Raw genomic sequence first — 19019 nt, 5'->3', positions numbered from 1 at the left:
CGAAGACTGAAGGCTCCGGCCGGAGCAAAGGCCTGGGTCCCAGGTGCCGAAGCAAAACCGGTGCCGGCAGCCAGGGGAAGGGAAGGCCTGTTGCATGAATCTCTTCGTGCAACGGGCCTCTAGTTGTAGTAATAATTGATTCAGTTGAAAATCTTCAATGAATGCTAATACTAATAAGTGAAATTTTGATGTCACTCTGTAAGATATTTATTAATCAAAGGGAAAAAAGAGTGGAAGAGCTTGGCAGATACTACCTTCATTAATTGAAAAAAAAAGTCTAATCATTGGTAACAGCACAAACCAAAATTGTGTGACACTTTTGCAAGAAGATACTATTTCTTCTGTGGTATTCTTGTTAAAAAGGTACAACCTGAATCTATTAATGAAATACTAGGCAAACACAAATTGAGGAACAACCTATTAAATAACTGGCCTGAAATCTTCAAAGTGTTAAAATAATGAAAGTCAAGGGAAGATGAACTGTTTCAGATTCATGGAGACTAAAGTGTGATCCCTTAACTGTGCAGTATCAAATTCATTCCTGATTTTTATCATTATATTGTGATGAATGAAGTAGAACAATGTCCTTGTTTATAAGAATCACACACTAATGTAGGGTGATAGGGCATCACTGGCTCAATGATTCAGGAAACAAGTTTCTTTGCACTTTTCTTGCAACTTTCCTGTGAATGTGAAATTGAAAGTATTTTTTCATAATAAAAAAAGGGAACCATTTTAAAAAATCAACTCAGAAAAGCTTGCCTCAAAGTTCATTCTTTTATATGGACTTAAAAATCAAAGAATGAAGCTCCAAAAGAAAATATCTACCTAAGTAAAGAGTTTTTCTCTTTGGAAATGGAAGTTTAACTTCTAAGTTTATTTCATAACTTACAAATGTAACTAGTTATCTTACTTAGAAAATTTTTAATTTTACCAACTTTGTTTATTTTTACTTTTCCAGGTATTTAGAGTTGATGTTTTTTTTAAACTAAACCACAGACTATATTTGGGACAAAGAGGTGCTAAGAAGCACAAACGGTCCTTTCACTAAGTGTTATTTAAAAGACTTAAAGCTGTAAGCTATCACAAAACTAACTTTAAAATACTTTTATACAGGCAAAAGTGAAACGACAGTATTCTCATTACTTAATGTTTTCAGTTTTGCATAAACAATGACCTACATTAATTTAACATGTCTCATAATTATTATATGAACATTTGAAATAAGTATTTACAACTAAAATTTACACTTTGCTTGAAATTTTGCATAACCTCAGGAATAAAAATTTAAGAAATAGAGGTCTTCTAATTTGTGTTAGCTCAGGAGGTTCTGAATTCTTCCATTTTGCAGATCCACTGAATTCAAAGACAAGCCAAAAACATGCAAAAGACTAGCTCCCCACATTATTTAAATGTCTTTTTGTAGCAAAATTTCCCCAGAAACTGAGAAACATTCACACAAAAGTTCTTACCTTTTTATCAAAAGTTTATTTCTATTATCCCTTTCTCATTTTCTGGCTTATTGAAAATAGTGAAAAAAAATTACTTGCTATTATTCACATAATGAAATTTCATGATAAAACCATTTTCCTAATTTCTGAAGTGAATAATACATCTTGTCAGGCTGGTGTTGCTCAGTGGGTGAGCGTCGAGCTATGAACCAGCAGGTAGAGGTTTAATTCCTGGTCGTGTGCTGGGGTTTCGGGCTCTATACCCAGTAAGGGGGGTTGGGGGGATGGGGAGGGAGAAGATGTTTCTATCTCTCTCTCCCTCTCCCTCTCTGAAATCAATAAAAAAATATTTTAAAACAATTTTTTAAAATAATACATCTTAGTATCTGAATTATATTGAATGGAGAGATAGGAAACTGGGTAATCTAATACTATCCAAGTCACATGTGTTCTGAAGCTCAGAGAGTTGAGTCAGGATGATGGAAATGACACTTAAGTGTAAAATTTTAATGAGACTCCTTTCTGAAAGTTTTCTCTTAATGACTCAACCGTTTTCTCTAAGTTTTGTTTGTTTTTTCCTCTTCGTAGTACTAACTGATTATTAACTTATTAGCAAATGGTAATCATGAGATACTATGAAATATACTTGGGCTATTTTGGGATAAGCTCCTTGAATCTAAATTCTGAAAGTCAATTTTCATGGTTATGTGCATTAAAATGACATCCTCAACTGCCTCCTTCACACAGTATGTGCTCAATAATAAGGTTTATTAGAAAGGGCCTACAGACCAGGAAACTTAAGTTTTGGTCTTAGACATGGAAGTAACTAACAATTTAGATAAATCATTTAACTGCTATCTTTGGTTTTCATATTTATAAAATGGAGATGATAATATCCTGTCTACCTGATAAGGACGTTTGAGGTTAGATAATAATATTGAAGCCCTCTAGAATAGTATCACCTTTTTTTGGCAATCTCAATTTTTCAAAATCTTATCCCTGGCAATGAAGTTATTGAAGGCACTTGTGTCTCCTTCTTTAAAAGATTTATTAAAGTCTCTTACCTCGATTCCTAAGGTTTTACTTTCCCTCTCCAGGAAAGGCATTGACAATTTTAGATTGTCAATGAGTAACTTGAAGTCATTAGCATTTGTGACAAATCACACCAAGAGTACTTCTATTGGTAATAGCTTGCTAGAAGCTTACTGGGAAAAATAATAATGGTCTCAGATTTACATTTGGTATCTTATTATAAGATACTGTGCTGCATAAATATAGACAACTTATCAACATTGTTTTAAAAATTTAGAACATGATTTTAAAGGTGGTAATTCTCTTGTGAAGGGAAGTTTTGCTGAAAGAAATTACAGCTTCTTAAGATTATCAGAGAATGTATCCTGTTTGTGCACCTCTCTAAATGGAAGAATGAATATAGGGAATGGTTTCATAATTCATAGTTGGACTTGTGGGGGTTGGCGAGGGAACAAGAAAAATCATAAGACATCTTTAGAACAATGTAGCACACATTCTACACATACTGTATATGGATCCTGAGATGTTACAAGTTTAAAAATAAATAGATCAACATGATCCAAACAGTTGCCAAGACACCCTTATGGTGGGTAAACAGCCGTTTTACAATGTATGCTGAATGGACATCCACGTTGGGCCACGAAAACCCTACTCCGTTTCCAAGCTTGAAAGCTAGTCATCCAGAGCAGGGGGCCAGTCAACATCTACAGACTGGAAGGAAGAAAACAAGTCATTAAAATATATTCCTGTTCTAGGAAGCAACTGCAGGTAATGCTGTGTAAGTTAAGACTTCTAATCTATACTAATAAAAGGGTAATATGCTAACTAGACCGGACATCTTCCAGATGACCTTCCGGGCGTCCTTCCGGACAAAGCCATGGTGGAGGGGCTGAGGCAGAGGCAGTTAGGGGCGATCAAGCCAGCAGGGAAGAGCAGTTAGGGGGATCAGGCCGGCAGGGGGGAGCAGCTAGGGGGATCAGACCAGCGGGCAGGTGAGCAGTTAGGAGCCAGTGGTCCTGGATTGCGAGAGGGATGTCTGACTGCCAGTTTAGGCCCAATTCCAGAGGACATCCCCTATGGGGTCCCGGATTGGAGAGCGTGCAGGCTGGGCTGAGGGACACCCCACCCCCATGCACGAATTTCGTGCACCAGGCCTCTAGTCTATATATATAAAAGGCTAAGCGAACAGCCAACCAGCCAACCGGCCAGTAGCTGTGACACACATTAAGTACCAGGGGGCAGATGTTCAACGCAGGAGCTGTCGAGTGACAGCAACTTTGCAGAGTGCCCTCTTGCACTCTGGGACCCCTCGGGATGTTGGACTGCCAATTTTGGCCCAATCCCCGCAAGCCAGGCCAAGGGGCCCCACCTGCTGGAGGGAACTGCTCACTCCACAGATGCCCTTTGAGCCCCAGCACCGCCCCAGGTGCGGCCGGCCAGGGAGGGACTGTGGGAGATTGGCTCCAGGGCATGTCCAGCCTGTCTCGCCCAGTCCCACCCAGTCCCACTCCGCCAGCCACCTTCTAATTAATTTCCTTTCAATGTGTATGAATCCGTGCACCAGGCCCATAGTATACTATAACAGAAGAAACTGCATTTGAAGTAAAGAGCCAATGAATGCAATTTAACACTCTAAAACCCTCTGGGACCTGGGGTTCTTGGGCCTGCAGTCTGTTGCTAAATTTATTGAGCATTCTGTTACTCAGCTGGTTATTAATTGTGCCTTTTGACTGATAAAAGAGACTAGAGTACATTAAAAAATTTTAATGTTATTTATGGGTAAGTAACAAACAAGTTCAGGTAGCAACACCAACTTTCCCTAAGAAGTTTCAGCCACTTTTATTCTTCTGGTCATTTTCACGTTCCCATATTTCTACTCACCCTGGTCTGGCTCTTCTAAAACAAAACCTTGAGCTTCAAGTCATAATGAAATTATAGTACCAGACTATTCTGTGCCATATTCCAGGCCTTAGAAGTACAAAATTGCACCTTGACTTCACTACCCTAGAGGGCTTAATTTAGGGGAAAGTTTCTTTTAAAAAATCCACTGTCCCTGTGTTGTTTGAGACTTAAACTTTAAAACCTGAACTAATTTGCTAAAAATGATTTTCAAATTAATCTATGAGTCACTTCATATACCATATGCAGAAAATATTAGAAGACCCCAAATAACAATTGCATATGTGTGTGTTCTTTTATAAATCTCAGGGAAATAATTGGATTCTGTTTGAGAATATAGCCATATACCCAGAAAACATCACTGCTCACAATCTTGTAGTGCTGTGGGTGGTGGGGCGGGAGGGTTGGAGGTGGAGGAGGGGTAGGTATGTGGTAATGTTGAAAAGCTCTACAGGTGAGTCTATTGAACAATCAGGGCTGAGAAACACTGGCCTGTGGCTCTTTTGACACTCTGACACTGTCCTGAGAAGTAAGACAAAGAAGACAATGCAACTGGGATTTTCTATAACAGATGGTTGTCTTCATCAGAATGACTGAATGACGGTGTTTCCCCAGGAGGCTACCTGCAACCTTGAAGATGCTGTCACTGACTGAGCTGTATGAGATCCCATCTGAAAGCACTCAAGAGGCCTGCTGGTGAGGTAATAATGTTCCAGGGCTCACTTGATTGCCATAGCTGCTCTCACACTGGGCAACTCTACCCACCTTTTATAATGGGTACAATTCCCAAGTACGAAACGTTAGCATCTCCTAAAATATTTGTTGTGGTGGGGGTGGGAAGGGGCTGTATTCCTAATGGGATATTCGTCAAGGAGCACAACTTGTGACTCAACACCTACTGCTGCTCAAATAAGAAAAATATTGATGGAGAACTTCCTGAAAGATCCAGTCTGTCCATTTTTCTAATTACTTACAAATTTAACCTTGTTTCAATTCAGATTATAAGAGTGGAGAATTTGGACCACATCATAGTGGCCCCTTATAGAACTGCTTTTATTAATAAGCATCGGCTCAATCCATTTTCTACCCCTGTCCTGAACATACATTTCTCAGTAGTTTACCTTAAATTCTTTAAAAGACAAAACTGGTATGGGAATGAACTATAGAGTCCAAAGGACATATGAAAGGCAACTTCATTTCTTTGCTTGGTTTAAGGGTTTAGATCTCATGCCATATGTAAAGAACAATTAATAAGTTAGCTATATATTTTTGCAAGGGTGATAAATGAGATCTTGTGGGGTTTTTTAAAGACATAAAAATTCCAAGATAGACCCTCCCTGCAATATAAAGCTATCGTGAGATTTTGATCATTTTCAAACACCTCTTAAGGTAAGCAGTACTATTTGGCTTAATGCCAAAAAAGCATAACTTTGAATTCAAGGTGCAAATGGGCATTTCCACAATAAAATGGTTTACCTCAACGTCCAGCTCAAGAATGTCTGCAGTCACATTCATCAGAGAGCCAATGTTCGGCTTGGTTCTCCCGAAGTCTCCGTGTACAAACTCTTTAATGTAGCTGGGGTTTGTTTAAGGGAAAAAAATAGGATAGCCATGCAGTACCAATCGTTTGGTGAGATTTGATAGATGAAAGAGAAATAATAAAAGTAGAAATGTTACAAAAGAGGTTATCTCTGAGCTGTGACTTGTGATGTGTGTCTCAGAAATTAGGCTACACAAACTGGATCCTACCTGCCTAGCAGCCAACGTCAGGACCTACGACTCGTGTTTACATCAAACTTGCCAAGAGTCATCATTTTCTTTTTTCTTTAGCTCATCTCCAAGTGTCAAGGTTTGGGTATGGGTTTTCACAATCAGCTGTAGATAAATGCTATATATATATATATATATTTAAATCTCAGCTATTGTTTCTTTGCCACAACTTCCATTTCGACATCTTTCTTGTCCCATTTTTCAATAATGGCAGCCGGTATCTGCCATGTGATAGGTTTCCAGAGTCACAAGAGTGACCTCAGTGACGGCTTTCCTTGTAATGTGATCCAGAGACACAATGGCAATGGGAGGGGAGGGACAATAAGACAATTTAGTCTTGATGAAGGCCCTTCAAAAGGATTATCAGAGGACCTAAATTCTAGTTGTTTTGCAAACATGGTTAGCAAAAGGGTTAAGTAAATTCTCTCTTGTTTTACGGGGGCAACTTTGTGTTTTACTCAGAGGTCTTCAAATTTTGAAGTCAATGACTAACCCTAGAATTAGTTATTAATAAGATTATATTAACATCCCTTACACAGGACTACTACAACCTTGACAATCTTTATCTGAAAGATATGTTTTTTGCCAGCATTCAGTAAAAATTCATTCACCATTACGTTGTCGTCTATAAACCAGCACTTGGTATAAAATTTAATATGATTTGAATAGAAAAAAACAAGTTTGTTCTCAGATGATGAATAATAATTAAAAAAAAACAGCATAATATGCTGATATATCCCCCTCACTTTCTGAAAGTTTATTCACTCAAGTTTCACCAAATGTTTTGACTCAAGCATAAGATGTGTAACTGTCTTCTTTGCTAAACTCATAATTACTTGACAACTATCATTCTTTTTCTCTCACTTTCTTTAGAGAATGCCATTTCTGAGTAGCATTGATGAGGTAGATGACCCAAAATCAATTATAAGGTCCAGAATGGTTCTTAATCATACCCTGAGGAATGAGGTGTAAGTCAAATGAACTAGTTCAGTGTACTGAGCAATATCTGTGAAAAACATATATTTTTGAGTATAACCACATGGTATCTAAAGCTTTGCCAGCTGTCTTGGCTAATGCCTTAAGTTACATGTACATGGCTAGTTCTAAAAACATCTAATGAGATTAAAAAGATCTTAGCTTCTCCAAAATACCACTGCATTTCTCCCTAGCACACAAAACTAAAGCTAGGATTAGGAAGAAAGGATTTTTTTTTTTAAGAACCTGTGATTTCTTTGAAATCCCATCCACATGCCATATATAATGGGCAGATGTGCTCCAAACAACAGAGATACAAAGATCTGCCCACTGAATAGACCACCCCTTGTTCTAAATAGTAAAATCTTAGGAGATTTTAGAAGTAACCTATGCCTGTTTTTGAGGGGGAAACCCTGGTCACTCCGAGGGCGGGATAGGGGAGACAGAGAGGTGAGGAGGTTGGTGGGGAAGGAGAGGCAGACTAATTACAGCAGCATAGTACAAATGCTATTTGGTGATTAAAAATTAACATTTCCCCCCTTATATCCATAAGTATATCATTAATCTTATACTAGTTAGAAGGCATTTTGTCATTTCATGCTAGTAGATCACAAAATAATATAAAACCAAGAAACAAATAAAAACTAGGAGCACCTTTGAAAAGTAAACTAAAGCTAAGACTACAGCAGCTCTCTAATTTTTTTTTTTTTTTTTTAGGTTCTCTAATATTTTTTAACCAGCAAGTCAGACCTGATACCAAACCATGCAGGGCAGGGTAGGCTATGGACAGGCGATCAGCCTTGGACTATTCTCTTGTTCTGGGCCAGTGGCCAATAAAGACCATTCTGTAAAGTGCCGCCACTCCCATCTACTCTCAGTATTTAACCACCTGGGCACGTGCTCAGAAAGGTTGAAAGGACCCAAATGTGGTCATGAACATGTGACTGGCAAAATGTGTAAAGACGGCCAAGGAATCAACATGTTTCCTGAGTACTTACTATGTGCTCACCATTGTGTGAGACACTACATATTTTAAAGATCACTTTGAACTGGCTGCTGCCTCATGGTTTAAAATGGCATTTTGAAAAATACAAATTTAATGAGGGAAAAACACTCAAACAAGACAAAAAAAATCTTCTCCAATCTAACCCTTTGCCTATCCTCCTAGATCCTTTGAACCTATTTTCTAGGGCAGCACGAACTCTTCCACTAGGGTTGGGGTTAGGTCACTGCTGTGCAGAAGGTGAAAGGATACGTTCCAGCCTGAGTCTTTAGCTGGAGACGGAAATGATGCTCATCCACATAGCATGTCTCCATGGAGTGAATGATGCGACTTCTTACAGCCAGGGGCCTCCGGTGCAGGACCCGCAGAGGTGTCTTCTGGTCGATCTTTAAGTCCTAAGGAGGATGTGATACACAACTATGGAGTCAGCTTTGCTGCCCACTGACGCTCCTGTTAGCACCTCCTTTGTCCTCTGTGGCTCACCACACATGTCTTCTTTAGAGGACCCCACCTATCACTGTCATGGTAGAAACTAACTAATACCGTAATAAACTGTATGGTAAAGGCTCACGCTCTGTGGGACTTCTCATAGCCTCGTCCATACTTACTTTCTGGGCCACAGTGCCCCAGAAAAGGCTTTGATGTCAATGTTCCCCAAAGTCCCTTTTGCTCTAATATTTAACCACTAGGGGCCTGGTGCATAAAATTCATGCACTCGGGCGGGGGGGAGGGGGTTGAAAGTCACTCAGCCCAGATTGTGAGAGGGCATAGGCCAGGCCGAGGGACCCCACCAGTGCATGATCGGGGCCAGGGAGGGACGTGGGAGGTTGGCCAGCTGGGGAGGGAACGTAGGAGGGCTCCAGGGCGTGTCCAGCCTGTCTTGCTTGCCCCATCAGCCAGACCCCAGCAGCAAACTAACCTACCGGTTGGAGCATCTGCCCCCTGGTGGTCAGTGCACGTCATAGCGAGTGGTTGAGCGGCCTTAGCATATCATTAGCATATTACACTTTGATTGGTTGAATGGATGACTGGATGACCAGACACTTTGCATATTAGGCTTTTATTATATAGGATTAGGAACCCGCCCTTTACATTAGCAGCTCTTTTAGAAGACATATTCTTACTGCTTTTTCCCTAACCCAACAAAATAACCTAATAGTGGGGATTTCAGGCTGGGGTGAGAAACGGCAGTTTTCGAAGGCGGGACTTCGGCCTCCCTGTGTGTACAGGCAGTGTGCATGTGTTAGGTAGAACCGTACACCTACTCAGGGTTATTTTTTGGTTATAAGAAAGGACACATCTGAAAAATCAGCAGTTGTATCATAATTTTAGAGTGGTGTTTCCACATAATAATGACAAGAGTGTGCAATAAACCAGGACCTCTTACTATTTGTTGGCCCGGTCAAGTTACTTGAGAATAACAATACTGCATGTCTTTTTACAATTCAGATTTGTTTAGGGACACAGGCTTGTTTTCCTCACAATTAGAGAATTCCTTTTATGTCACAAGATATAAATGAAGAAGCAGAGGTTAGTATTGTAAAAAGCAAACTAATTCCAAGTTTTAAAAATAGATATTGGATATAACCAGAAATGTAGGTTCATAAGAACTTCGAGTCCTCTGCCATTTCTTGTTGGAACAACTCCTTTCTCATTTGCATGATCAGTGAGTGCCTGAAGCCACACTAAGAAATATTTTGGTCTGGCCCTCCCACCCCCACCCCCATCAAGTTCTCCACCAAGAAAGAAAGAACAAGTTCTGACAACAACTGCACTTGAAGTTGTGTGACTGCTTTTATCAGAGCAAGGAGTCAATGGCCCCTCCTAACTCGTAGGGCTTTTTTTCTATTTTACTTTTTTCAATTACAGTTGCCATTCAATCTTATATTAGTGTCAGGTGTACAGCACAGTGGTTAGAGATTTATATAACTTATGAAGTGGTCCCCCCGATAAGTCGAGTACTCACCTGGCACCATACACAGTTATCACAATATTATTGACTCTATTTCCTATACTTTACATCCCTGTGACTAAGTCATGGGCTTGAAGATTCAATAATTCTTTTATGTTAATAGCACTTTGTTCTGACACGATAAGCTGACTTCTTAAGGTCTGACATTCATAAGGTTTGTTCTTGCAAGTCATAGACGTCAACCTACCTTTATCTTCTTTCTATTTTTGTGTTTTTTTAAATAGTTAGATCATATTCCAACTTGTTCTACCATTTCCTTATTAAAGGAAATTCATTTTGTTTCCAGTTGTTACTGTTGACTTTTTGCCACTTTGAACAAATATCCTTGATGCACATATCTTTGTGCCCTGGGGTTTTATTTCTTCAGGACAGACTGCCTGTAGTAGATGTGCTGGGTGGGAGACCAGTGTATTTTTAATTTTTACAGTCACTGCCACATTGTTTTCCCAAAAAGGCTGAAACACTTTACATTTCTCCTGAATGTGTGCCACAAGCCTGTCCTCTGCTCCAACCAACAGGTGCTATGAGTCTCAGAGGAGTAAAGTGATGGCCTTATTGTCACTTCAGTGTGGAGGTGGAACATCTTGTTGAATGGTTCCTGACCATCTGGAGTTGCTCTTTTTTTCAGCTGCTGGTTCGTATCCTTTGTCTTTTTTTCTCTATTGGGGGTTTGTATTTTTCATAAGTATAAATCCTACTCAAGAAATCTTTTGCCGATTTGTTTTCTACATAGTCATGCATATGGGTACACACGCTCAGTGTGTGTGCTCTCTTCCCCTTACCATTTGTCAGGACCATTTCCAATTTTGTCAACAAATACTCATCTACCACATAACTTCTAACAGCTGGCTAGTAACAGTCCCGCATACAGATAAGCCATAAGATTAAACCAATCCCCTCTAGCAGGTCATCCAGATTATTACAAAATATTGCCCATGTAAATAATGTTCTGATAACTACATATGAACATGTTTGTGCCCATTTATTCTCATTTCTTGTGTGTGAAAGTAAATTATCTTTATAGGAAGAAGTGGGGGCAGATGGGAAGAAATATTCAAACGAACTGGCAAACCCTTTATAATGACATGCTCATATGAAGGAAAATCTAGCATGGGGCAAAAAAAAAAAAAGTGCTCTACACATTATGCTGTTCTATTTATTTATAACATGTTTTATGTATTTTATGTTTCTTTTGTACAGGAGGCCAAATACAATAGTAGCATTGCTGAGTGTTTTCTATGTGTCAGATACTGTTCTAGGTGACTTTTGGGACTAAACTCATTTAATTCTAATTTTATAGATGGAGAAATTGAAGAGGCTAAGTAACTTGTCCAAAGTCACACAATTAGGAAATGCAGATCCAGGGTTTATACCCAGGCATCTGTCCTCAGAGGCAGGCTCTTCATCACTAGCAAGACTTCCTCTCAGACAGGTTAGATGGATTGCCCAGTCACTCAACTAGTAAATGGCAGAGCCAGCAGTTGGAACCAGGTCTCACAGTCCCCAATGCCCATGCTCTATGACTTGCTGGTAACAAACTAGAAGACAAAGGACTCTTTTATAGGCAGTAGAAAAATAAAATAAGACGAATCAGGGCATTTAGCTACCTTCATGCCATTTAGAAATTCAATGTCTTCCTTCTGTATTGCTTTATTTGTCCATATTAAGGCACTATAGGTCTTGGTCTTTTCTTCTTCACCTTCTTTCATATGTCCTATTGCCTCTCTAAAATAAATAAATAAATAAATAAATAAATAAATAAATAAAGCAAGCAAGCAAGCAACATTTGTCTAAATATATAAAACTAGAGGCCCGGTGCACGAAATTCCTATAAAATGGAATCATACAATATGTGGTGTTTGGTGTCTGGCTCCTTTCACCTCATAATGTGTTTGAGGTTCATCCATGTTGTAGCATGTATTAGTAATTCATTCCTTTTTATCACTGATAATATTCCATTGTATGGTTGAATATAACACATGTTGTTTATCCATGGACATTCGGGTTGTTTCTACTTTTTCTGCAATTATGAACATTACTATGAACATTCATGTAGGTTTTTTTGTGTGGATGTACATTTTCATTCCTCTTGGAAGTAGAATTGCTGGGTCATATGTTAACCTTTGGGGAAAACACCAAACTGTTTCTACACTGGCTGCACTTACAATCCCATGAGGGTTCTAATTCCTCCACATTCTTGTCAACACTTGTTATTTTCCATCATTTTTATTACAAACATCCTAATGAGTGAAGTTGGATCTCATGGTTTTGATTTGAATTTTCCTGAATAATTCATGCCATTAAGCATTTTTTTAAATGCATTCATTGGTTTATTCATATATCCTCTTCAGAGAAATGTCCACTTACTCATCTCCCTATCATTAGTAGGGTGGTTTTCTTATTACTGGTTTGTAAGAGTTCTTCATATATTCTGGATATAATTCCCTTATCAGATATATGCTCTGAAACTTCCCTTTTGAAATGACCTCCAGTGAGCCTACCCTTACCTTGTGACAAGCTGCAAGTCACGGACTTGGATTTTGTTAGACGAGCTATTAATTTTCTATAGTAGCAGAAAAAGAAAAACAATTAGCAGCTCCAGGTCAGTGACAGAGTGGCACAAACAGGACGGTTTCCATGTCATGAGGTGGTTTACCTGCTGAAGTTCCTTAATTTCTTGTGAAGTGAAATGCACTCTATGAGGATTCACCAGCTCAATTGCAAAGGGCCTTCCTGCAGCACACACCCCGCCATGAAACAGAAACATGTGGATGGAGTTAACATTTGGGCGAGTGCAAGAGGGTTAGGAGGTGTGAAAACATGAGGTGAGCTCTAGAGGACTGAAAGTTTAGCTACATCTGGGGAGGGAAGAATGTGTGAAAAGAATTAAGGGGCTTTGGGGGGCTGCTAAACCCCAGTGTAGGCAATATGTGAAAGTGACTGCTTTCCCAAAGGTCCACAGGCAAGCCTGTGTTAATTACAAAATAAAATCTAAACGACCACTAACGGACTTGGTTACACTCGTGTCATGCTGTCACATGCAGCCATGTCCAGGTAAGCCTCGCTGAAATCCGTCCTCCGAGCTTAATCCTCTCGTGAAACAGAAGAGCTGTGATTCTATAAGAGGAAGGATCTATAAATCTCAAATTGCTCTCATTTTTCTTGTAATGAAACAACGTAAAACCAGAAATGAAGGCTAAAAGAGCAGAGTCACTTTTTCAATGAAGATGTGCATTTTAAAAACTGTTCTTGTCCTGCTAAGATGTTATTAAATGGAACAATTAACAATCAAACTTTTGGGGGAAAATCAGGCACCTCCTGCTGAATGCACATAAAAGTCCCTGGTAACCTACAGGTATGCAATAAAAATGGTCTCTGAAGAAATGACTCCAGTTAAAACATAACAATTATATAATTTATAAACATAGCTCCATAATCCACAAAGCTTTCTCACTTGGAGAGGAGCTCTGGGCTCCACCCACTTTGGTTTTGAGTCAGTGACTATAGTAAACTATAGTGATAATCTGAAAGTTAGTTCTAATCGAGTGATGCTGTTGCAATCTTACCATTTCCTAACGTCCTCACATCTACATCTTCTCTTCCAGAGGATGAAAAATTAAAACCTTCAGAAAGCAGATAAAGAAAAAAAAATTTCAGAGAAATAATAGTCCTAAGACTTCCATTCCTGCCCTTTGGTAGAAACCCAATTTTTCTTAAACAATTTACAGGAGAATCCCAAAGGATAGTCATCATCCCACCTCTATTTCCAATCTCTCCTAAAGATTCCAAAAATAATGATGAACACCTTTTATTGAGCACTTACATGCCAGGCACTGAGCTAAAATTTGTGCATACATTATTTCAGTTTATTTTACCCGGTGAGATAGGTATTAAAAAAACAAACCACCAAGCTTCAGAAAGGTTAAGTACTTTTCTCAAGGTCACAATTTAAATGGCAGAGCTACTTGTTTCCAGTGTCAAGGCCAGACCTTAACCACCATCCCACGGGAAAGCCAAATGCAGAGCATGATTTGGAGGAAGGCCCCCCCCGCCACCACCATCCTGGTCACAACTTATGGTGAAAGGTCTATCATCTACTTTCTTCTTTTCCTTAAAACAAAACAAAACCATTTATTTGATAATTAAACTCTATGAAAGGGAAAGGAGGGAGGAAATATTTGACTCTAACACAAATTCATTATATAAGCAAATCTAAGCTGGAACTGTGACAAAACTAGCGTTCATTTTAAGATCGATGGGTCATCACAGACTAAAAGCTGCAAATATTGAAATGGGAAGTGGTTTTAAAAAAAAGTGAGGGGAGAAGTGTCACATGACAGCTTTTTTAGAAATAGAACTGACTAATGATTTCATCATCATCACCACAGCCCACATTAACATGAGAGGCATTATTCTAAACGTTTCATATGTGTTAACACTATGAGATAGGTTAACATTATGAGATAGACACTGACATTATCTCCATCTTATTTATAAGGCAGGTGAGACAGACAGAGGATAAGTAACTTATCTAAGATCACATCACGGATAAGTGGTATGGTCAAGATTTGAACCAGGTAGTAGGCTCCAGAGTTTCTTAAGCATTGTCCATACTGCACCACCATGAAGACAGCCAAAAATGCTCAGACTTGTGCCCACGGAAAGCAAGACCAGTCTTGGACCAAGGACTGGGAAAGGCTGGAATGTTTTTGAAAGCCTGGTCAATCATCAGAGTGGTAGAGTTTAAGGTCTCTGAACATAGAGCTCACACCCTGATTCTTTCATTCGGGAACAAGTATGTACAGGATGTGTGTGCAAGGCACTGCGCGAGAGGATGGAAGACAAAGGCACACAAGGCGGACATAGCTCTTGTCCTCCCAGAGCTTCCTGTCTATGCAGGGATATGGACCATCAAATAGCGGAGGGCTGGGGCCGGAGAAGTGCGGGAGCGTTCCTGCACTGAGAGCACAGTGCAGCGAGAGCGATGAGATTTTTATTTATTCCTCGGTAGGCCAGCCACTCTGGAAAGCACGAGATAAGGGAGAACGAGACTATGGGATGAGCAGATGGGAAGGTGGGAGGAGGGTGAATTCCATTTTAACAGCCATTGTTAAATCTTCCCAAGGAAGATTCTAAATGCAAAGTTCTCATGTAGATTTTTAAAAAGGGAAGGCTAAAAGCTTTAAAGTCCTATGAAAACTACACTCAAGATTAGCCCTCCTTTCCAGTATGGTCAGCTGTGAAGAAAGCAGGATTTCACCCTTCCTTCATCTTTAAGAAATCACGTTAGCAAGCCAGGGCCAACCCCTGCTGGAAACATGGGCTCCGAGCTGTAGGGTGTCAGGTACTGCCATGGCAGAGGGGGCTCCTCTCTTTGCTCAGGGCCCAAAGCTGTGGCTCTCACAGAGAGAAGCAATCAAGGACTGGCTATCCAAGGCAGGTCTAGAATTCAAGCTGTGAGTGAGGCTCATGAGTGAGGCTCATCAGTCTGGGTAGGCTGTGCTGCATTATTCCAGAGGACTGGCCAGTAGAGAATCTGGGTCAGGCAGGGAGTGGGATTCCATGGACCAGTAAGTCCCAAAGAACCATCCATTCCATGCTTCCACTCCACTGTCAAGCTGTTAATACACACGCAGCAACATCAGTAGCTTTCAGTTAGTCAACACACTCAGGAGTAGCACTAACTGGGGATGGAGAGCTAAATGGAGAGTTCAAATGGCATCTGGGAAGCTGAAAAATACCGACTCCTTATGGCTATGATTTGTCTTATACCTGTTCACCTCCATCTCCAAACTAGCCGTAATGTCAGGGAAGCAGGAATCCACAGTGACTGAGCCACACCCGCAACAGTGACTACTAAATCAGACCAGAAATCTCAAACTCATAAATCGGTCCATCTAACGTCTCACAAATTCCAGCACATCAACAAGAAAGAGGGGCAGAAAGCGAGGCTCTGGAGAAGTCCAGAGAAACATCATAATCCTTCCAGACAGAGGGAGAAGGGGTATTTACTGTATATTTTAGGAAAATGTTACAAATTTGGATCCCACATGGAAAAACACTTTTGGGGGCAAACTTCAAAACTTGATTCATAGGCAATTATGAATAATAGCCGATAAAAAAGGGGAAAGGAGCCACTGCCATTCTGGGAAACACATTGTTTAAAACTTAGTTGCATTTTCTAAACCCTGTAAGTGCTTTGAGTCTTCTGCTCAAAGAAACGGATGTTTCAAAAACAAATAGGAAGCCAAGGGTAAGAAGGATCAGGAACGATGTATGTGGTTCAGCTGGTCTGCAGTGGCCTCAGACCCAGGAACAGACAACGGGGCAGAGACCAGCTGATAACGTTAGGATGTCAAGTGAAGTGGTGGGGACTTGACCCTGTAGCTCAGTCATTGACCAGTTTTCAGCAGGGAGCCACCATGACAAACACTTACTCACTGAGCGATGGAGTAAGTGTGTTAGGGGAAAATTTTTCTTTGATTTTGAGAGTGTTCAAGTTTATTACTCATCACCTAGGGAATTCGCAAGTGCATAACATGAAGTGACTGAGAGACAAGTTTGTATCTCCCACTTAGGGGAAGGAACCTTTCTGAAGTAGCTAGGCTGCTTCGTGCAACACCGGCTTATTTTCATCGAGCTGTAAAACGTGGAGGTCTCACAGTCAGAACCATCTTCCCTGAGGTGTCAGAGGTGAACCCCAGAAATAACAAGTAATTTATCTGAGAAGCAGGGGTTTAGAAAAATGGATGCTATTACTCAGGCCTTTCAAACAACAAGGTCTTATCATGACAAGAAGCCCATGAGCACAGAGGCCTCCAGAAATACGCTTTTTCATAAGTGGCTCTCAATACACCTCCTCAGCACACACGACCATATACGTTACACACACAGTTTTACTTATTTCCAGCTTGGGGACAGATTTTCCCCCTCAAATGGAAAATGACAATGGAGTGCCTTCATGAAAGACTGCAAGGGTGAAACACACCGCTGTGTCAGAGCCCCCGGCAGCCCTGGTCACGGCGGGGGCTTCCTGGGGACCCACATAATCAGAATTGAAAGTTTCTTGAATCTTACAGAAAAGGAGTGAGGTGGCCACAAAAAAGTTTGAAAGAGACTTCTTGTGCCAAAGCTGTATTTTCACTTCTCCACGACTTGGAGAAGTTTTATAAGACAGCTAGTGTGGGAATAGTAGATTCAGTAGATTAAAGCTCATGGCAGTAACCCAGAGTTGTTACTGCTAGGATTCTGGAAAATACTAGTTTGCTAGCTTACTTTCTTCTTCACTCAGTTAAACAATTCTTAAAAGGCCCTTACAAAGAGGGCTGCTCTATATAATAGGCAACAAATTATAAGCGGGGTGGGGTTTGAAGTGCTTCTCTTTACAAGCAGAGAGCGGGAAGGGACAGCCATATGTCATCTCAGCCACTGCTTGCCATTCCTACAGCAAGCTTGTTTGAAGGTGTTTCAGAGAGAAGGATGGACGTTGAGTTGATTCCTCAAAAAAGGTGTTCTAATTATTTCAGGAAACCCACTTCAAGAGTGACTGACGTCCTGCCTACAGTTTTTCCTGACGGACATGATTTCCTGTGGTTGAAACCTCAGCCCCTTTGCGCTAGTCTACTCCTCGGTGAAATCATGAGGCTTTATGCTGCCTTTGACCTAACAGGCCTATCAAGACAAAGACAACTAAACCTGCCCGGATCTGACTCATCCCCCAAACCTGGGCTCATTAATGCCTATGGAGTTAAAACGCAACATGACTCCCATTAAGTCTTTGTAAAATGGTAGCGGTTGGTTTCTTTTCTCTGGGCTTCAGCTTTTTCCCAGGACATTTTAGTGACTATGACAGAAGCCAGGCATGTGTCAAGCACTGACTGTGCGAGCTGTATTTTAATTTCCTCAAATGCCACCAAAGAGGTCAAAGCTGAGGTGTCCCAAGGCCAGCGCGTCAGTGCATTCATTTAAAGTAGTTTCGATTGTTTTGAATTTTCCCAGGAAAGAGCAGTCATTTTGAAAAGGGAAAGAAATCCTTGGCACCTTGGCCCAAATCCAGCCCCGGACAGGGGAGCTCAGCCATGGCTGTGCCTGTTTATGGGAAGCTGCCAGGCCAGGGGCCCAGACTTGGTGGTGATTTTAAAAATGCAGAAATCTTTCCTGCCACCTCCAAAAAGTCTGTTCATGAATGACAATGTATTTAAAATGTGAGTAATGTAACACTTACTCTCTGCTTTGAATACTGTCAAAAGATGATCTGAAATTAATTCTTCCACTGAAGATTCCAGCTTCCTTTCTCCATCAATTATCCAAGGAGTTTGTGGCAGATTCCTGGAGTATTTATTATATCTCCCTGCCAGAGAAATATAAGGTAGGCTTGATGGAATGATGTGATTAACACAACGGAATTAGAACAAAAAAGCAACAGCTATGTATTGCATACCAATACCCTATGACAGTGATGGCGAACCTTTTGAGCTCGGCGTGTCAGCATTTTGAAAAACCCTAACTTAACTCTGGTGCCGTGTCACATATAGAAATTTTTTGATATTTGCAACCATAGTAAAACAAAGACTTATATTTTTGATATTTATTTTATATATTTAAATGCCATTTAACAAAGAAAAATCAACCAAAAAAATGAGTCCGCGTGTCATCTCTGACACGCGTGTCATAGGTTCGCCATCACTGCCCTATGATATAAAACAAGGCTTAGCAAATAATAATAAAAATAAATAAATAAATAAATAAATAAATAAATAAATAAAACAAGGCTTAGCCTTCAATTAACTTACAATCTAATTTGGGGAGCCAACATATAGACAGGCAGACAATTAAGTGATAATATTTAAGGTAACAATAGAAGAGATAGCTAACAACATAATATGAATCATTAAATGAGTTCTAAAGGAATGCTCAA

General features: G+C 40.1%; 1 protein-coding gene across 3 annotated transcripts in view; it reads right to left on the bottom strand.

The window, feature by feature from the left end:
• Nucleotides 1-1468: 1468 nt before the first annotated feature.
• PUS10 (pseudouridylate synthase 10) overlaps nt 1469-19019 on the bottom strand; it is a 55169-nt gene continuing 37618 nt past the window's right edge. For all 3 annotated transcript variants that reach the window (XM_014447020.2, XM_006083303.3, XM_023746568.1), the window contains 8 exons: nt 18327-18452; nt 13669-13725; nt 12759-12835; nt 12610-12665; nt 11710-11827; nt 8383-8525; nt 5859-5958; nt 1469-3194 (listed from right to left, as the gene is read on the bottom strand). In XM_014447020.2, coding sequence (XP_014302506.1) covers nt 3156-3194; nt 5859-5958; nt 8383-8525; nt 11710-11827; nt 12610-12665; nt 12759-12835; nt 13669-13725; nt 18327-18452 — 716 coding nt within the window. In that variant the 3' untranslated portion in view covers nt 1469-3155. The remainder of the gene's footprint in view (nt 3195-5858; nt 5959-8382; nt 8526-11709; nt 11828-12609; nt 12666-12758; nt 12836-13668; nt 13726-18326; nt 18453-19019) is intronic.

This window comes from Myotis lucifugus, unplaced genomic scaffold (genome assembly GCF_000147115.1).
Source record: "Myotis lucifugus unplaced genomic scaffold, Myoluc2.0 scaffold_6, whole genome shotgun sequence".
NCBI classification, from domain to species: domain Eukaryota; kingdom Metazoa; phylum Chordata; class Mammalia; order Chiroptera; family Vespertilionidae; genus Myotis; species Myotis lucifugus.
This window is presented reverse-complemented; position numbering and strand designations above follow the sequence as displayed.